At 45.9% G+C, this 17,313-nt stretch overlaps 1 protein-coding gene across 9 annotated transcripts in view; it reads left to right on the top strand.

Moving 5' to 3' along the window:
* The window catches only part of PHKA2 (phosphorylase kinase regulatory subunit alpha 2), a 92,763-nt gene that overhangs the window by 41,951 nt on the left and 33,499 nt on the right, over positions 1 to 17,313 (top strand). For all 9 annotated transcript variants that reach the window (XM_063634972.1, XM_063634968.1, XM_055269322.2 and 6 more), the window contains exons 6-13: positions 512 to 592; positions 1,849 to 1,947; positions 3,987 to 4,133; positions 5,614 to 5,667; positions 6,925 to 7,047; positions 9,524 to 9,619; positions 13,923 to 14,030; positions 16,372 to 16,450. In XM_063634972.1, coding sequence (XP_063491042.1) covers positions 512 to 592; positions 1,849 to 1,947; positions 3,987 to 4,133; positions 5,614 to 5,667; positions 6,925 to 7,047; positions 9,524 to 9,619; positions 13,923 to 14,030; positions 16,372 to 16,450 — 787 coding nt within the window. The remainder of the gene's footprint in view (positions 1 to 511; positions 593 to 1,848; positions 1,948 to 3,986; positions 4,134 to 5,613; positions 5,668 to 6,924; positions 7,048 to 9,523; positions 9,620 to 13,922; positions 14,031 to 16,371; positions 16,451 to 17,313) is intronic.

Raw genomic sequence — 17,313 nt, 5'->3', positions numbered from 1 at the left:
CAGTGTTCTGTGTCTCAGTTGTGACTTTGGCTCCAGTTACTTGCTGAGCATTTTTTCCCCAAGAGGTAATGCTAAAAATAAGTACTAAATTTAAATGCTTTTGCTGGCTTTGACTAGTTATGACCCATGTGCTAAAGTTTCTGTATTCCATCTTACAACATAAGTTCAAAGGCATTGACTAGAGAGGCAGCATTTTATTCAATCTTAAGAAGATTAAATATTTTGTTCTCCATACATCCAGAGTTTCTTACAAATGAATACCTTCTAGAAATAAGAAATTCGAGAGTGTTGTGGCATGCACTTTTGTCCCACTTGAGTATTTTCTTCTAAAATTCTGCACAGAGGTCGCATGAACTGAAATTGAGGAAGAACACAGTATGAGTCTACAAAGCCTCCGAGAAGATCCACTTATGTTTCAGTGTGGCCGCAGGAACATAAAGGAAGCATTTTTCCCATAGCACTTCTTATATACCTCTTTCTCCCCTCTGATTCCCACCTTTTTCTCCCCCAGGATTACGGAATGTGGGAGCGTGGAGATAAGACTAATCAGGGCATCCCGGAATTGAATGCAAGCTCCGTAGGAATGGCCAAGGTGACGGTCGTCCTGTTTGTTCTTCCTTCTGCACGTTTTTACTGCTTTGATTTGGTTCCCTGCATCAGGAGTTTGGATTTAATCTGATTAGCATATTTTTCAAAAGTCAGCATCAAGTATGTGAAATTCAACTGGCACAGGTACCCCAGCCACCTGAAATTCTAGGTAAAGAAGGTAGGTTTCCAATGCTGAAATCTGCCTGTGGCAGAAAGTAAGAGTGCTCCGTCCTGGTTAGCCGCTGCCATCACCCACGGGTCTAAGCTCTTACTGTTGTTTAAGAAGCTGCATGTATGATGTCCAGTCTTCTTTTCTGGGTCACAGAGAGGACTGGAGAATATCACCACTTTGTAGGTTGGACTCACAAGTTCAAAAGTCTACAAGGTCAGTCAAATAACAATACGAAGTGAAGCTGGCCAGACAGCAAGGTGGGGGTCGGTGGAGGAATTGGGGACACTGGGAAACTTTCCCTGAAGGTACTCCGATTCAAACTCATTTAAAATACTCTTCAAGCCAAACAAAACACACCTATGGGGCAGATTCAATCTGTGGGTCACCAGTTTGCTTCTCTTGCCATAGACATGTAGTGTGCCTCCTTCCCTCCCTCCTCCAGAATGTAGTGTATTTTTTGGACAGAGTAGAGCCTCCAGGGCTATAATTTTTAAAGCAACAAAAAATATGCTCTGTTGAAGTAAACAGACAGAAAATGTACTTATTACTAAAAGAATTAACTTTCTGAAGTGCCAGATGTTCGAAGTTAACTGTTAAAACATGTGAGAGAAAAGACGACCATGAATTTAGTGCACACACACCCACACACACACAGCGTTATGAACTCAATTCATTTTTTGGTAGAACACTAACTTCACTTGGGAAAATGTTTTTCTGTTTTCTCTTTCTTATTTCCATAATGAGCAGCAATGTACAGGAGAGCTGTGATCCACTGAAAATAAGAATAGGGCCGGGCACAGTGGTTCATGCCTGTGATCCCAGCACTTTGGGAGGCCAAGATGGGAGGATCACATGAGCCCAGGAGTTCAAGACCAGCCCTGGCAAAATGGCGAGACCATCTCTACAAAAAAAAAAAAAAAGAAAAAAAAAGACTAGAACATGACTACAGGAGTCTAGCTGGATTTTTAAAATGTGTTTCATTACCTTTGGGAAAACATGTATACTAGATTGCTTAATGAAAAAGGAGCACCAGATATTGGAGTGTATGTTTATTAGAAAGAAAAAGTAACTCATACCTGTGTTTGTAGGCAGCTCTTGAGGCAATTGATGAACTGGACCTTTTTGGAGCCCATGGAGGACGCAAGTCAGTGATTCATGTTCTGCCAGATGAAGTCGAGCACTGCCAGGTAATAAATAGCCTCTTACATTTCAGAGAGCAGGGAAGGAGAGTCCTGGCATAGAAGGCCTGGGATCCAGGGCAGATTCCCCACTTTGCTGGCTTGGTGATACTTTGCTTCTTTGAGCTTCAGTTTTCTCACCCATAAAATGGGCATCCTGGGACCCTCTCCTCTGGCCTCACAAGCTAGTTGTAAGAATCAGTCAACTTAGTCTGTCTAAGCACTTTGTAAGTCAGAAAAGTGTAAGACACCGTGATGCTGTATAGATGGACTCAGCAATCCAAGCAGCCTTGTTTTGCAAGAGGCAAAGTCTGTTTTATGTGTTTTGAGCACATAGGTGGTTTTCTTTCAGGTTTAGTTCACAGTGCCCCCAAATTGAATGATGAGCAAGCACTAGTTCACTTGGGGGCGGGGGGTTGGGGATGGGTGAAATAGGTAGTGGAGAAGAAATGAGATGGGAAAGATGGGAAATTAGTACAACCTCCATGAAATACAGGTCAGAGAAAGGAGTGATCTAATACAGATTGGAGGATTCTATTGAGCAGAGTGCAAGTCATCAATTGCTAGGCCCTCAGCAAACTTATTTAGCGAGGGCCCACTGTGTGCCAAGTACATTGCTGGGGCTAAAGAGGGTCAGATACATAAAGACTTGTGAACGAAGAGCTTTGGTAGAAGTTTGTGTTTCCAGGCAGAGAAACCCTAGGGAAGAGTGAGTTACAGAACAGGGCCCTGGGCTCACTTGGCTATAGAAAATAAAGCTTTATTCTGAAGCTGAAGGGTTCTACCCATCTTGACCCTATCTTCCAGCTCAACTTTTCCCCTTCAGGTAGTCCTGGTATTTCTTGGGGTATAGTCTATCTTTTTTTTTTTTTTTAAGAGGAGGTCTTACTCTATCGCCTAGGCTGGAGTGCAGTGGTGCAATCATAGCTCCCTGTAACCTCAAACTACTGGGCTCAAGCAGTCCTCCCGCCTCAGCTTCCCAAGTAGCTAGGACTACAGGCACGTGTCACTCACACCCAGCTAATTTTTTTAAAATTTTTTTGTAAAGTCAGGGTCTCGCTCTGTTGCCCAGGCTGTTCTCCAATTCCTGGCCTCAAGTGATCTTCCCACCTCAGCCTCCCAAAGCTCTGGGGTTGCAGGCATGAGCCACTGTGCCTGGATGTGGTGTGCATCTTAATAGATGTGTAATCCAGTGGAAATGCGTGAGCTTTGCAGCCAGTTGGGCCTGAGTTAGAATCCTAGTTCTGTCACTTACTAGCTGCTCGAAGTCTCAGGGTCCTCAGGTGTGAATTGGACATGGTACCCTAAGTCCTTCTTCATATGAAAGATTCCATGAGCTTATGTTTGCAGGGGTCTAGCCCCATGTCTGTACATGTTAGATCTCAGTGTTAATTCCTTCCTTTCCCAAACTTTTCCTGATAATTTCAACTCCTTTACAAGTTTCCAGCGCCTAATCCAGCCACTTATTTATAATTGAGGCCATATTATAGTGCCTCTAAGTAACCCTAGAAAGTTTCTAGGACTAAACTAATTCTGTGATTTACCATTTTGTCTGAGTGTTCATGAGATCTTCTGGATTTGACTCCTCCTTTAAGTGGTTTCTGGATCACCCAGTCCAACTGGTCACATTCCACAGAAGCCAGACATTTCTCCAAGCTGGCCCCATGTATGTGTTCTTTTCTGGTCTCTGTCTTCATAGCCAAGACAGCTTAGCCTACTGACGCGGGGGGCCCTATAGTTCCTCCCCTACATGTTCTAAAGGTCTGGCAAAGTCAACAGGGCATGGAAGGAAGGGAGACAAGCAGTTCTCAACATGGGCTTCAGACAGTACCATGCTCTCCCCAAGCCCTGACTTCTCGCCTGAGGAATAGGAATCATTGGCTGGATATACAGGGTTGGCCATCAGGGGCCATGTTGGTAGGACAAAGCTCTACTCAAAATTGGCAGCCATATTTGAATGTTCCCTTGGGGCTGAGCTCATGGTCCCTAGATACTGCGCCTATTTTAGCGCATCTCCGGGTTAAACCACCTCTTTGTTTTTCATTCAGTCTATTCTGTTCTCCATGCTGCCAAGAGCATCGACATCTAAAGAAATTGATGCTGGACTCCTTTCCATTATTTCTTTCCCGGCCTTTGCAGTGGAAGATGTAAACCTTGTAAATGTGACCAAAAATGAAATTATTTCTAAGCTCCAGGTAAGCATTAGTCATGCTGGTGCCCTTCTGTCCTGTGTGATGTGCATGGAGCAGCTCACCCATGCCTCAGTTCCCCATGAGGTTAATTGCTTGATTTATCTAAGCAGATGCATGAAGTGTTCAAAGCTGAGTCTACAGGCAAGAAAACAAAGTCTCCGAGTGATTTAGTGGCCAAGTTCTCTCCTTGAGAAGCAGAACTGGCACTCAAGCAGGCACCTTTGAACCCCAGTTTGTACCAGTACCATACTTCTAAGTCAGAGCTACTTAACCCTTTAGAGGTCACAGACAGTGTATAGAGTCACTGCCAGAAGAAAAAATGCATATGTCCCAATATCCTCAAACTTTACACACAATTTCAGTGGACTTGCCAATCCCAAAGTTACCTTCAGGTTAAAATAATCCCTGTTTTGAGGTGAAATGCAGTAACCATGATACACTAAACTGAGAATATTAAATACTCCAGCCAGTTGAAACTATCGGTAAAATTATCAAAGAATGTAAGTTTCCCTAAGCTGAAATCTGCAGGTTGATTGTCCTACTTAGGTTCCATGAAAAATGCTTTTGTCCCTTGGAGTCCCTATGTCTCCAATCATATTCCCAAAAGAAAGCAGCTGTCTCAGTCAGGGCTCAGTGGGAAAAAGGGAACCCCTTTAGGTAGTTGAAGTAGGAAGGGAATGAATGCAGGGAATGAAGTGTTTACAAGAAGAGCAGGTACTAGGCTCAGCCTCCTGGGATGACTCCCAGGACAGTGCGGTGCTGGTCGCTAGGGCTAGGGACGTGGTTGCCTCCATGACCCTCGCAAGAGCCACATCTGCTGTAGCAGCCTCCAGATACTTACGGAACTGGAGAATGGACACCCAAAGCTGCGATCTATGGATTAGGGGGATCAGATTAAGAGAGTGCTGCCCCTGCCCTCCTTTCTTAGCATCCAGGAAGCTGGGGCAGAACCCTGGAGCCTGCAGCCCAAAACCAGCAGCGACAGTCCTAAGCACAGGAAGCCGCCCCCCTCCCTTTCTGCTAATCTTTGTGGAGGTGCATCTGACCTTAGAGCCTCCTCTGCAGCCAAAGCCTAACTTCCAGGAGCCTGGGGAATGTCCTTGTAGTTTCCAATCTTGCAAGTAGGAGCAAACCAATCCAAGTATCTGCCTTGGTGACTTTTCTAAATAGTGAGGGTCCTTTTAGGTCTCTGTTTAATACAGTAAATCAGAATGAAGGCATGGTCGTTCACTGAACTCTTGGTAATTACTCTTGCAGCCCTGATACTCCGATGGAATGTTTTGGCGTTCCCTTCCAAGTACCGATCAAACCTGAATTGATTTTGCTTATTACTTAAATATATTAATAACTATACTGACAGCAAAGAACACTTGGTATAAAATTCATTGCTAAAAGATTGATGGGAAAGAGGGTGCAGGGCTGACTTGAATTAAAAAGGCAAAAAAATTTCTCTGAGCTCATCGAATGTACTTTCTCTTATTAGGGTCGTTATGGATGCTGTCGCTTCCTTCGAGATGGTTATAAAACTCCAAGAGAGGTTGTATATAAATATTGTTTCTTATCTTTCCTCAACTGTTTCATCTCTAAGTTGCCAATGTGTTGTTCTCCCTCTGTTGATTATAATTTTATGTTGGAATATTGGAAAGCAAAGTATCAGTTTTGGAGTCAGCAAGCCTGGAGCCAGGCAATAGCATAGTATCTTTAGTAGGGACGGTGAGCTGGTCATTTAAAACCAGCTTGGCCAGGCGCGGTGGCTCACGCCTATAATCCCAGCACTTTGGGAGGCTGAGGTGGGCGGATCACGAGATCAGGAGATCGAGACCATCCCAGCTAACACGGTGAAACCCCGTGTCTACTAAAAATACAAAAAATTAGCCGGGCATGGTGGCGGGCGCCTGTAGTCCCAGCTACTCAGAAGGCTGAGGCAGGAGAATGGCGTGAACGCGGGAGGTGGAGCTTGCACTGAGCCGAAATCACGCCACTGCACTCCAGCCTGGGCGACAGAGCGAGACTCCGTCTCAAAAACAACAACAACAACAACAAAAAAACCAACTTGTAAGCCAGGTGCAGTGGCCTGTAATCCCAACACTTGGGGAGGCTGAGGAGGGAGGATTGCTTGAGCCCAGGAGTTCGAGACCAGTCTGGGCAACATAGTGAGACCTTGTCTCTACAAAAATAAATAAATAAATAAACAAAATTAGTGAGGCAGGCGTGATGGCATGTACCTGTGGTCCCAGCAACTCAGGAGGCTGAGGTGGTAGGATCACTTGAGCCCAGGAGGTCAAGGCTGCAATGAGCAGAGACCACACCATTGTACTACAGCCTGTGTGACAGAGTGAGACCCTGTCTCAAAAAAATAAAAATTTCTTTAAAATTTTAAAAATAAATAAAACCACCTTGTAGACAAGGAGAACTGGTTCTGTGGCTCACACATTTTTCTTAAAGACCAACTGTGGCCTCCTCCTTGGGTTTCTTTGCCACAGTGACTAATATAATGATATAAATCAGATCATCTGCCAAACTTGGTGGTAGACATATTGCTATTTCTTTGTTAGAGATATAGGAAGCTTTAGTATAATAAACTACTAAGGAGTCTTGTGTATGTTTCTGACTTACTTTCTGAAATGTTACCATGGCAAACTGCCAAAAACAGCATCTCATTATAGTAAAATCCTACTCATGCCAACCTCAAAGCTGTAAAAATCAGTCAAGCATGGGAAACCCCATGAGGCACAATAGTATTATGTATGTATTCTGACATCACCTTTTAAAAGTTTGACTTATTTGATTCTAGGACCCTAATCGACTGCATTATGACCCTGCTGAACTCAAGCTCTTTGAAAACATTGAATGTGAGTGGCCTGTGTTTTGGACATATTTTATAATAGATGGAGTCTTCAGTGGTGATGCTGTTCAGGTGAGAAAATGCTGGGTGTTATGTTGATAATTATTTTCATTCCACTGGTATACTGATTATTATCAGAACATAGGGTTATGCAAGAATTTAGGTCACTGTTTCGGTTATCTGTTCCCACTTAGCAAACTTTCCCAAAACTGAGTGAATTAAAGCAACAGCATTTTATTTATTTGCTCGTGATTCTGCAATTTGGGCAGAGCCCAGCAGGGACAGGTTGTCTGTGCTTTACCTGCTGTCCGCTGGGATGGTTCCATGGAAGTGGAGAATCTATTTCCAAGATGGCCTCACTCACATGGCCAATTGATGCTGGCTAGCAGCTGACGCTGGGAGCTCAGCTGTGCTATTGGCTGGGGCCTTGGTTCTCCTCCACATGGTTAGCTTGGGCTTCTCACAATATTGTAGTCTCTGCGCCATTAATTTTACGTGTTGGTTGTTTTCCCCCCAGAGCACAAAAGCAGAAGCTGCCAGGCTTCCTTAAGTGTTAGGCCCGGAACTGACAAAATGTCACTTTCATCACATTCTGCTGGCTAAAGGGCCATCCCGTATTCAAGCGGGAGGGGACTAGACAAGGGCATGAGTACTAGGAGGCGTGGTTCACCGGGGTCTAGCAAGAACATTCCATCACGGACAGGTTTTGTTGTTGCTGCTGTTCTTTCCAGATCAGCCAGTGGTTTGCTGTCTTTAGCCCTAGTTTGGGGTGCTCTTGGATGACATCTTACTTCATGTAACAGCCTCCTAACTCGAATCTCAACCTCTGGCCTAGTTCCCTGCTGTTTCCATTCTTCTCACCCATGCCAGAGTGATCTTATTAAAAGGCAAATTAGGTTATGCTACTGCCTTGCTTGAAAGCTTGCTTGAAAACCACTTCATGCGTTTTGTGGGGTTCCATATGATCTGATCCCTGCTTTCACCCCTTTAGCCTCATTTCTTAGTGCTTCTTTCTTGAGTTCTGTGATCCAAGCACAATGAAATCCTTTCAGTCCTTTAAACAGGCCATGTGCCCTCCTCTCTTCTCAAAGGCCGAGGACATTCTTTTCTTCCCCAGTTGCCCCTCCCCCTTCCCTTGGTTCAGTGTAAGTGTGTCTTCTTTCAGAAAGCTTTCTCTGACCCTAAAAGCTGGGGCAGGTGCTCCTACGCCCCACAACTATAACAGCATGGGTCACACTATGTTGTGTCTCCCACTTACCTGTCAAAGGACCCTGGTAGAGGCCATCTCTCTCCAGTTCATGGGTATAGTCCCTGTGCCTAGTGCATAGTATGTGCTCAGTAAACATTTGCTGATGCAGCGCTCATTTGTTCATGACTTATTGCTTTAGCTTCTACTTGGTACCATGCTCCGTGCTGAGCCCTGAGCATATTTTGTTGAACAGAACCGACCTGTCCTTGCGAAGCTTACATGAATGACTGATGTCGCAGATGCTTTGCCATTTTTTCAACTGGTTCTGATCACATGTTTGGTGGGGGTGGGGATGAGCAATCAGAGATCCATTTTAGCTCTTGACAGCTCTCCTGCTCAGGAATGCTGGGAGGCTTCAGAACCAGCAGTCAGCTGGAAATGTTAATATTTTCCCACTGTTGATGCTTTCTCTTAGACTTCAGTGATTATCTTAGGTTTTCTGTCATTTTATCCCAGAATTGAAAGATCTCAAAAGAATTGACTTAGAATTTCAATTGTGAATAGGCTTAACAATGATGGGGGGAAGAAAACTCAGGAGAGGAAAATGACTGTGTTTAGCATCTTGTTGATTAAGCCTCATGGAATCTACTACCCTAGTACACCTTTGCTGTCGCTCACACTTGTTGCCCAGTGACATTTTTAATATGGGGTCAACTTTTTTAGCGCCCACACATGAATGACAACATGTGGCATCTTTCTGTGCCTGGCTTATTTCACTTAACACACTGACCTCCAATTCCATCCATGTTACTGCAAATGACAGAATGTTATTCTTTTTTTATGGCTGAATAGTAATGAATGCCTCTTAAGTGGCAAACTTACCAAGAGGTGCAAATGGGATACACTGCTTAAGATACAGCTTCCCCCACAAGAAGTTTATAATCCAGTTGCTGAGACAAAATTTAAATATATTAGGGGTTAAGAATGAAATAATTACATGATGAGTTAAAGACAGAACAGGAAAGACATCTGATACACAGTACAGATATGACTACTAGAGGAATTTTGAGGAAGAAACAGCTACTGTATGATGGGTGCTCTGTCTCTCTTTCTGAAAGCGTGACAGGCAGGGCTGAGCTTAGATACACTCCTGAGAGGAATAGCCGATCGTGTTTAGCTCCTCCTAACACTGTAAGTGTGCCTCCTGCACTCCTGGAGCTGCGGGTATTTGTGCATTTCTTTGCCCTGTGTCTGAACTCCAATCTGTTGCCATGAGAGCTTTTTTTCTATGTTGCACCGCTGTTAAAGTATTCATGACCAGACCTCCTTCCTGCCATGGATGATGGGGCTGTTTTCCAGGTCCAAGAATACCGAGAGGCCCTGGAGGGAATACTTATCAGAGGCAAGAATGGGATCCGCCTGGTGCCAGAACTCTACGCTGTCCTGCCTAACAAGGTAACCCAGTGGCAGAGGGCCCTTTGCACCCCTTATCTAGAAATAAGTGACTCATTGCTTGGCCTGTTGGTATTCTTTATGCCCTTTTTCAATCTATTGAACACTTTTTCTCCAAACATAGTTTCAAAAGCCTTAGGTAGGCTGGGCGCGGTGGCTCACGCCTGTAATCCCAGCACTTTGGGAGGCTGAGGCGGGTGGATTACTTATGGTCAGGAGTTTGAGACCAGCCTGGCTGACATGGCAAAACCCCATCTCTACTAAAAAAAAAAAATACAAAAATTACCCAGGCATGGTGGCACATGCCTGCAGTCCCAGCTACTCGGGAGGCTGAGGCAGGAGAATCGCTTGAACCTGGGAGGTGGAGGTTGCAATGAGCCAAGATCACACCACTGCACTCCAGCCTGGGCTACAGAACAAGACTCCATCTCAAAAAAAAAAAAAGAAAAAAAAGCCTTAGGTAGTGTTTCTGTCTATCCCAAGGAATCATGGCTTTGGAAAAATATGTGGAACATGCTTGACCGTGGGTATCCTGGGGAGGCAGCAGTTGAAGACCTTCAAATGATACCTGTCCCTCCCCAAACCCTGACACAGGCTCTCTAAAGAGCGTAAACCCATTGTGCACCGTGTTCTTACACACTTCCACAGACGAAGGCCAATGTACAGGGGTATTGAGAATCTCTTCCTTTGATTCAAGCAGTTTGCAAGCTAGAGTTTGAGTAATCAGTTAAAAGCCATTCTACATCAGGGAGAGAAAAACAGTCCAGTTCCAAGAAAATGCCCAAACATAGTTTTATTCTATCAAGTTTCCTAAATTGGGTCATGATGGACCTATTATCTTGGCAGGAAGATTTGTGTGTCAATATCTCATGGTTAGAAGAGAAGAATTCTTGGTTCCTGGCTGTCCCTTGGATGTTTTTGGTGCCTCAGGGCTTGATTATTGTGTTTGTGGGATGAAAAGGCCTTCAGAGGGCCATGTCTTCCCCAAAATCGCCAGGGCCTGGAGGAGGTCGTAAGCCAGCAGAGGCCTGGCATACAGCAACTTGGGTTTAGCTGTTCTGTGGTTGAACCAGGCCCACACACACATGGCCACAGGACTGGCAGGGCCTTTTAAAGTGTCTGCCTCAGCTCAGAGAGGCTGTGGAACCTGTCAGAGCTCACACAGCACTGGGCTCCGCCCTGGGGCCAGACCCCAGGTTCAGGGCCTTGCTGCCACCCCACACTGCCTCCTAATGGGTGGTACATTTCTGTGTAATGGAAGTATCTACACAGTGGATGCTCTCACTAGGCTTCTGAAAGCAATAGTATAGTGGACTTCTTTACTTTTCCATAGAAAACAAATTGTAAAGGAATCTGATACTTGATCCTTATGGCAAAAAAGGTACCACCGTGTATCACTTTGAGCCTTATTTTCATCTAAAAGGAACTATTATGTGTTAGATCACTGAACCAGTTAAACCAAGTAGAAAATCAAAGGAAGGAGTTTCCGTGAGAAGTAGAATGTGCCATTGCCAGAAGCATTCAGTTTTTTGCATTTATATCAGCTCCAGGTGGGCTCACCAAGCCCACCAGCCTGGACCCTTAGCCCTGAGCTCCGGCATGTTGATGGCCCCTCATCCCAACATGAACCGACAGCCCACATCATCCAAGCTCTCTCAGAACTGATTTTGTTCCAGGGTTAAGGGCCAGACTTTGGAGAGGAACTAGTCTTCCCTCAATCTGCAGATCAGTCTACGGAGCCTGCTAGGGCTGTGTTCCCTCTAAGTGTCCTCAGCCTAGATCCCCTGCAAATAAATGTATTCCTTTTAGTATGCGTGCCGCAGTGTGTGGGTTGGGGCGGGGCTGGCAGTGGGGGCTGGGTTACCTTCCAGCAGCTACATGTTCATATCCCCCTTCAGGTCGCTCCTTTCCCACTACTGAGACATTCGGGAAAACAGAATTGGTAATGAGAGGTAATTTGGAACGTGGAAGCAGAGCAAGGGAAAATAAATGCCTTCAGGGGTATTTTACTTATTCTGTGGTAGAGAAGAGCTGTCCAGTTCTACTAGAGGGTACGTTTTACTGACTATGGTAAATGCCAGGTGTTAAAAGCTACCCTTTTCTTTCTTGCTGATGAAGAGTGCTGACTACACATTGTAAAAAATTGCTCTGTGACTTTCTGTCTTCTAAACTCCACACTGACCTTTGGGTTTCTGCTTGTCATTACAATGTCCTCAGCATGTTTACACTGGTGTGCTAGGCACTGATTTTGCACACTCTTTGACACTGATTGCATTTTGTGTTGGCTCCTTCCAGATGACAGCTGGGAAGGTTTATCAGTCACATCAATAACATGTAGAGACCACTGGGAAGGATTTCTGCACACAGGGCCACCACAGGCCCATGTGGCACCTGTGTGCAAATTAGATAAAAGGCCTCATCAGGGTAGCCGCAGCCCTGGGCCAGGGTGGCATGCAGCTTGGATGTGAGCCCCACTCATTTCCTCAGCCGGACGTGCTTGTGCAGGGCACCACAAGGCCCTCTGTGGACAGCTGGAGACCAATGAAAGTGTCCCCGCAAACATGGATTGAGCAGCCGCTCCGTGCCAGGCACCAGGCTAGCTACTAAGGGCACAAGGGTGGCTACAGCGCCAGCTCTGTCCCTGTGAGCTTGCAGGTTAGCGGGGGCCAGAAGAGCTGGTCCATGAGATGGAGGGCGGCGGCAGCAAAAGCATAGCACCTTTGAGGACCTGTGGGCAGTTCGGAAGGACCAGTGTGCGGAGAGGCAGAGAGGGATGCCTCCATGCGGGGCAGGAGGTGGCTCATGGGTGGGAGGTGTGCAAAGCCAGGCTGTCTTGTAAACTGGACACCTTGTCTGCTCTCTATTGAATATTTCTCATTCTAGATGTCTGCAGTCTTTTTTTTTTTTTTTTTTTTTTTTTTTTTTTTTGAGACAGAGTCTCACTCTGTCACCCAGGCTGGAGTGCATTGGCGCAATCTTGGCTCACTGCAACCTCTGCCTCTCAGGTTCAAGTGATTCTCCTGCCTCAGCCTCCCGAGTGGCTGGGATTACAGGCATTCGCCACCATGCCTGACTAATTTTTGTATTTTTAGTAGAGATGGGGTTTCACTGTGTTGGCCAGACTGGTCTCGAACTCCTGGCCTCAGGTGATCTGCCCACCTCAGCCTCCCAAAGTGCTGGGATTACAGGCGTGCGCCACCATGCCTGACCTTTCAGTCTTTCTTAACACGACTTACATTTCAAATAGTTTTAACATACTACCTGATTATCATACAAGTAATTCTGTACACGACAAAACATCTAGGATTCTGTAGAAAGAAGAAAACGTTATCTCTAATTCTACTACCCAAAGATTATGACATTTTGGAGAATCTCCTTCCACACTATTGTCCTGTTGGATTATTTGATTATTAATGACATTTAATTCTGTTCAGTTCATGCACTTAAGTTTTTCTTAATGTTTACCACTATTGAAAAAATTTAAAATTTTACTAAATATGTTAATAACATCATTGATTAATCTGCAAGCAGCAGATGAGTCTCCTCATTTTGTGATGTTCCTCTTGGGAGAAGGATGTTTCCTATTTCCTTTGGTTGACTTATGTTTTCTGGAAGAAAAAAGTGGTCACTGGCATTACCCCCAACCAATGATGTGATGACTAAAATGTCAAAGTCCAGCATGGAGTTTAAAAGAGAGAAAGTTGCAGACTAGCTTACAATGTGCAGCCAGCCCTGTCCTCCAGAAAGAACACCAAAGTTTATTTTGCTGGGACAGAAGCCCCCCAGTGGGTTCAGCTTTTTGAGGCCCTGAAGGAGGGGTTGCAGGCTAGTAGTCCAAGTGTTTTTCCTCGGTAAATAGTGCCACCTTCTGGCAATTCTCTTGCATTAGGTGCACAGTTTATAAACCCCTAGGGATGGCTCCAGTGATGCGCTGCCACAGCTGGAGGCTGATGTTTTCCATCATTTCACCCGTCATGCAGCCAAATGTAAGCATGAGCCATGAGAGTTCTCATGGCCAGAGCTGTGCACAAAGCAGGCAGGCCAGGCATCCGGTGCTCGTGGCCTTGCATGTGCATGTAGGAAGAGCGCTTGTCCAGAACCAGGCCGCGATTTGACTTCCACCTCCGCTGCTTTGTAGCCTTGCAGCCCCGAAGAAGGGGCTTGCTCCCCAGCCTCCTGGCACCTGCACAGAATCGGCCTGGAGGATGAGTACCATTTCATAAATCCTCAGTGCATTCCCCATGGTCAGGTATCATGGCCATTTTATCCTCTGACTTTCTGACTTTGGATTTGTCTCTCTTTCCAGGTAGATGAAGAGTACAAGAATCCTCACACAGTAGACCGAGTTCCTATGGGGAAGGTGCCTCATCTGTGGGGCCAATCCTTGTACATCCTCAGCTCGCTGTTGGCAGAGGTAGGGGGCTTAGTGGCCTCACAGACTGGAAACCATGTGATTGGAGGTTCAGGGAACCCCGGAAGGGCATAGGGACTCTCTGCCAGGCATGTGTGTGGATGTCTTTTGCATCTTCATTCGTTTAAGGTCAACTGGACCATGTTGGCTCCGGGGCTTGACTCCCGGCCTTGTGTATCCATATTTCCATTAAACCAGCTCAGGTCCATGAGGGCCCAGCACTCCCCATCACCCCCTGCCAGCATTCCTTCTCTGTGGCTAGAATCTGTTCCAGCTGATGGTCAGAGGAGCTGGAAGCTTCTCGGCTAGGATTGTTAGCACATCTGATCCTAGAAGATACAAGATTTGGGAAACGACTAGATTGGCCCCTAGCTGCCCCTGCCCCAGTCCTAGGCGCAGGAAGCACAAGGACCACAGATCTCTACAGAAAGAGGTGGCGGGCCGGATTTTCTCTGGTGAATTTTGTGTCAGGTGTTCCCCCCGGACAACCCGCAGCACCCTTCCTTCTGCAGACAACTGCCTCTTGACTCCTTTCTTTTTGTTCACCATTGACTTGTCCCCAGGCTTTTGTTTTAATATGCAAATACTTTGGAGCCACCTCAAATGAATCCCCCACTCCTCAGTATGAGTGACCTTATCAGATGGGCTGTTGTTCCTGAGAGGGTCCTGCCCAGCTGAGTGCTTCGGCTGGACCCCGGGGAGGCAGGGAGGGGAAGGAGCCCAGGGAAGGGCCGAGGGGCTGCCAGGCGCTACAAAAGGCGGAAGGGGTGGTGGGTCAGCATGCCACTGGGTTCCTAGAGTGTCGAAGCCCAGGATGAAAGATACTACCGTGGAAGCAGCCCTCAGGAACTCCACCTGCCGCGCTGAAACAGTTGTTTTACAGGTACCTGAAGACTCCCCAGTGTCATGGTCATGTCCTTGGAGTAGGGGCTGTGTCTTCCACTCCTGTCTTTATTAGTAGGGAAAACGCATATATCTCATTTGAAAGCCAGCCCTGTCTCTCACTAGTTCTCTGACTCTGGGCAGGTCTCTAATCTCTGGTCTTCAGTTTCCTCATCTGTAAAATGAAAAGGATGGACTTGATCATCTCTGACATTCCAGCTCTGATTTCTGTATCAGTGAGATGGGAAACGAGTAACTCCCCTTCCCTGCTTTCTCCTCTCTGATGTAAAGGCTTTCTCTGGGCCCAGCACTAGGTCCAGTTCCTCCTCAGAACTCCCAGAACACCATGATCCTCTCTCTCGGGGTTCGTATCATTTGTAGAAAGTGCAAGGAGGTGCATATTCAAAGAGAATACTTTGCAAGGGAGTGGGGGTGAGGGGGCCAAGTCCCCACTCAGCCACTTCCCTTGGGTCATTATCTTGGTTTCTCCACCTGTACAGTGGTGATGGTGGTAGTGTGGAGGCCAAGGTGTTCTCCTAAAGGTCCGATGAAAAATCACTGACATGAGGCAGATTGATTAATAAGAAAAAAGGGCACGCAGATGTACTTAACATGTATACAGGGGAGCCTTCAGAATGAATACTGCAAGATCTAGGGGAAATTTTCCGTTTTCATGCATCGTTTCAACAAAATATGGACAGCTGTGTAGAAATGTGATTAGACAAAAGGGGCGTGATGAATGCTAATGGACCAAGTGGGGAAGCCCAGCGAGGCCTTTCTGTGCAGCGCTCTTTCCTTCTGAGTATGGGGCAGGTCCCTCCCTGGAGTGGGGCCCTTATGACCTACAGCCAAACAAGGTACATCAGGGAATTTTTTATGGCCAGTTTTTACAGAGAATATTTTTAGGTTTTGTGGCTGGCTTTGGGGAAAAGGGATTCTGGTTTCTATGCCCGCCTTGGGGGAAGAAGGATTCTAGTTTCTGTGGCGCCTCCAGAAGAATGGACTGAGAGAGAGGGGCAGGAGAAGGTTAGAGGAAAACTTATGCTTCTGAGGCTGCTGCTGAGGTCTTTGTTTTGGGGGTGTTGTTTTCTGAGCCCCAAAAGTAGTGCCTACCTGTCTGTCAGGAGGCATAAATATGACAGTGCACATACAGTGGCTCAACACAACGCCTGGCATGTCACTGAGAGCTCAGAAAGTATTGGTTATCATTCTTTTTGCTCATACAAGATGGTGGCATATTCGACGAGCCCTAGTGAGCTAGGTGCAAAAATGCAATACGTTTATCAGTGGCAATTTGAATGATGTTACTCTGTTTCACAGAAAATAAGCAATTGACTCGAAAAATATAAAGAAAAAAGTCTTGAATATGTTGAGCCCCAAAATACTTCATTTTCACACTTCAGTTTAAGATGAAATTTTAGTTAGTCAATATTTCATAGTGTTAATGCTCCTCTTTTCATAGGGATTCCTTGCCACTGGTGAAATCGATCCCTTAAATAGAAGATTTTCCACTTCAGTCAAACCTGATGTTGTAGTACAAGGTTTGTGAGCGTGTTTACTGTTCATATTTAACTTTGTAAAACCAATGTTACTTTAATTCAAATTGTTGCCTAGTTTCTTATTTAATTTTTTAAAAGTGTGTATGTGCCTATGCTTTAGCATGTAGCAGTTGTATGAGATGCCTTATATAACTCAGTGGCTCCCAAAGGCAACAGAATTCTTCCCAACCGCAAAATGACTTTCTACAAAGCAATCGTTGTCTTGAATATAAACCTTGATTGCAACTGGGGCACAAGTGATTCGTTGCACATCATTTATCATCATTGTTATTCTTTGAAAAATAGAGCCTAAGCCTGGTGAAAACTCAGAACCCAACTGAGGGTCATTCATTCCTCCCTTGGAGCCCTGACATCTTTCCGCCTTTCACCTGTGTCCACCTTTCCTCTCCCTCCTCTCCAGCCAGCCCTTCTTCTGGAGACGGGAGAGACCAGCCCGGGCTGCTGCTGCCCTCCACCTAGCCAAGTGATTTCACCCTTCTGTGCCTCAGGGTCATGAGGACTTGAGCTCCCTGACTGGGGCTTCCTAAGATGTACTGAGGCTGCAGTGGGAAAGCGCTTGGTGTAGTGACTGGCCTGTGGTGTGCGCCCGGGTGGAGCAGTTCTCTTCCTACCTTCCCTCTTAGGGAGGACCTCCTGGCAGTCCAGTAACATTCTGTGTGCCCCATAGAGCACACCAGCTAATGTCATAGCACATTGTGTGTACACCGTATTGCCCCTGAGACTGTACACTTCTTAATGACAAGTCCTGTATCATTCTTGCAGTTTCTATGTTGATTGGCACATACGCACCCATACGTTGAAAACAGTGATTGAACAAATGACAAGCATTTCTCTGTAGCCACTGG

Source organism: Symphalangus syndactylus, chromosome X (assembly GCF_028878055.3).
Source record: "Symphalangus syndactylus isolate Jambi chromosome X, NHGRI_mSymSyn1-v2.1_pri, whole genome shotgun sequence".
In the NCBI taxonomy this organism is placed as follows: domain Eukaryota; kingdom Metazoa; phylum Chordata; class Mammalia; order Primates; family Hylobatidae; genus Symphalangus; species Symphalangus syndactylus.
Note: the sequence above shows the minus strand (reverse complement) of the source record. Positions and strands in the feature narration are given on the sequence as shown.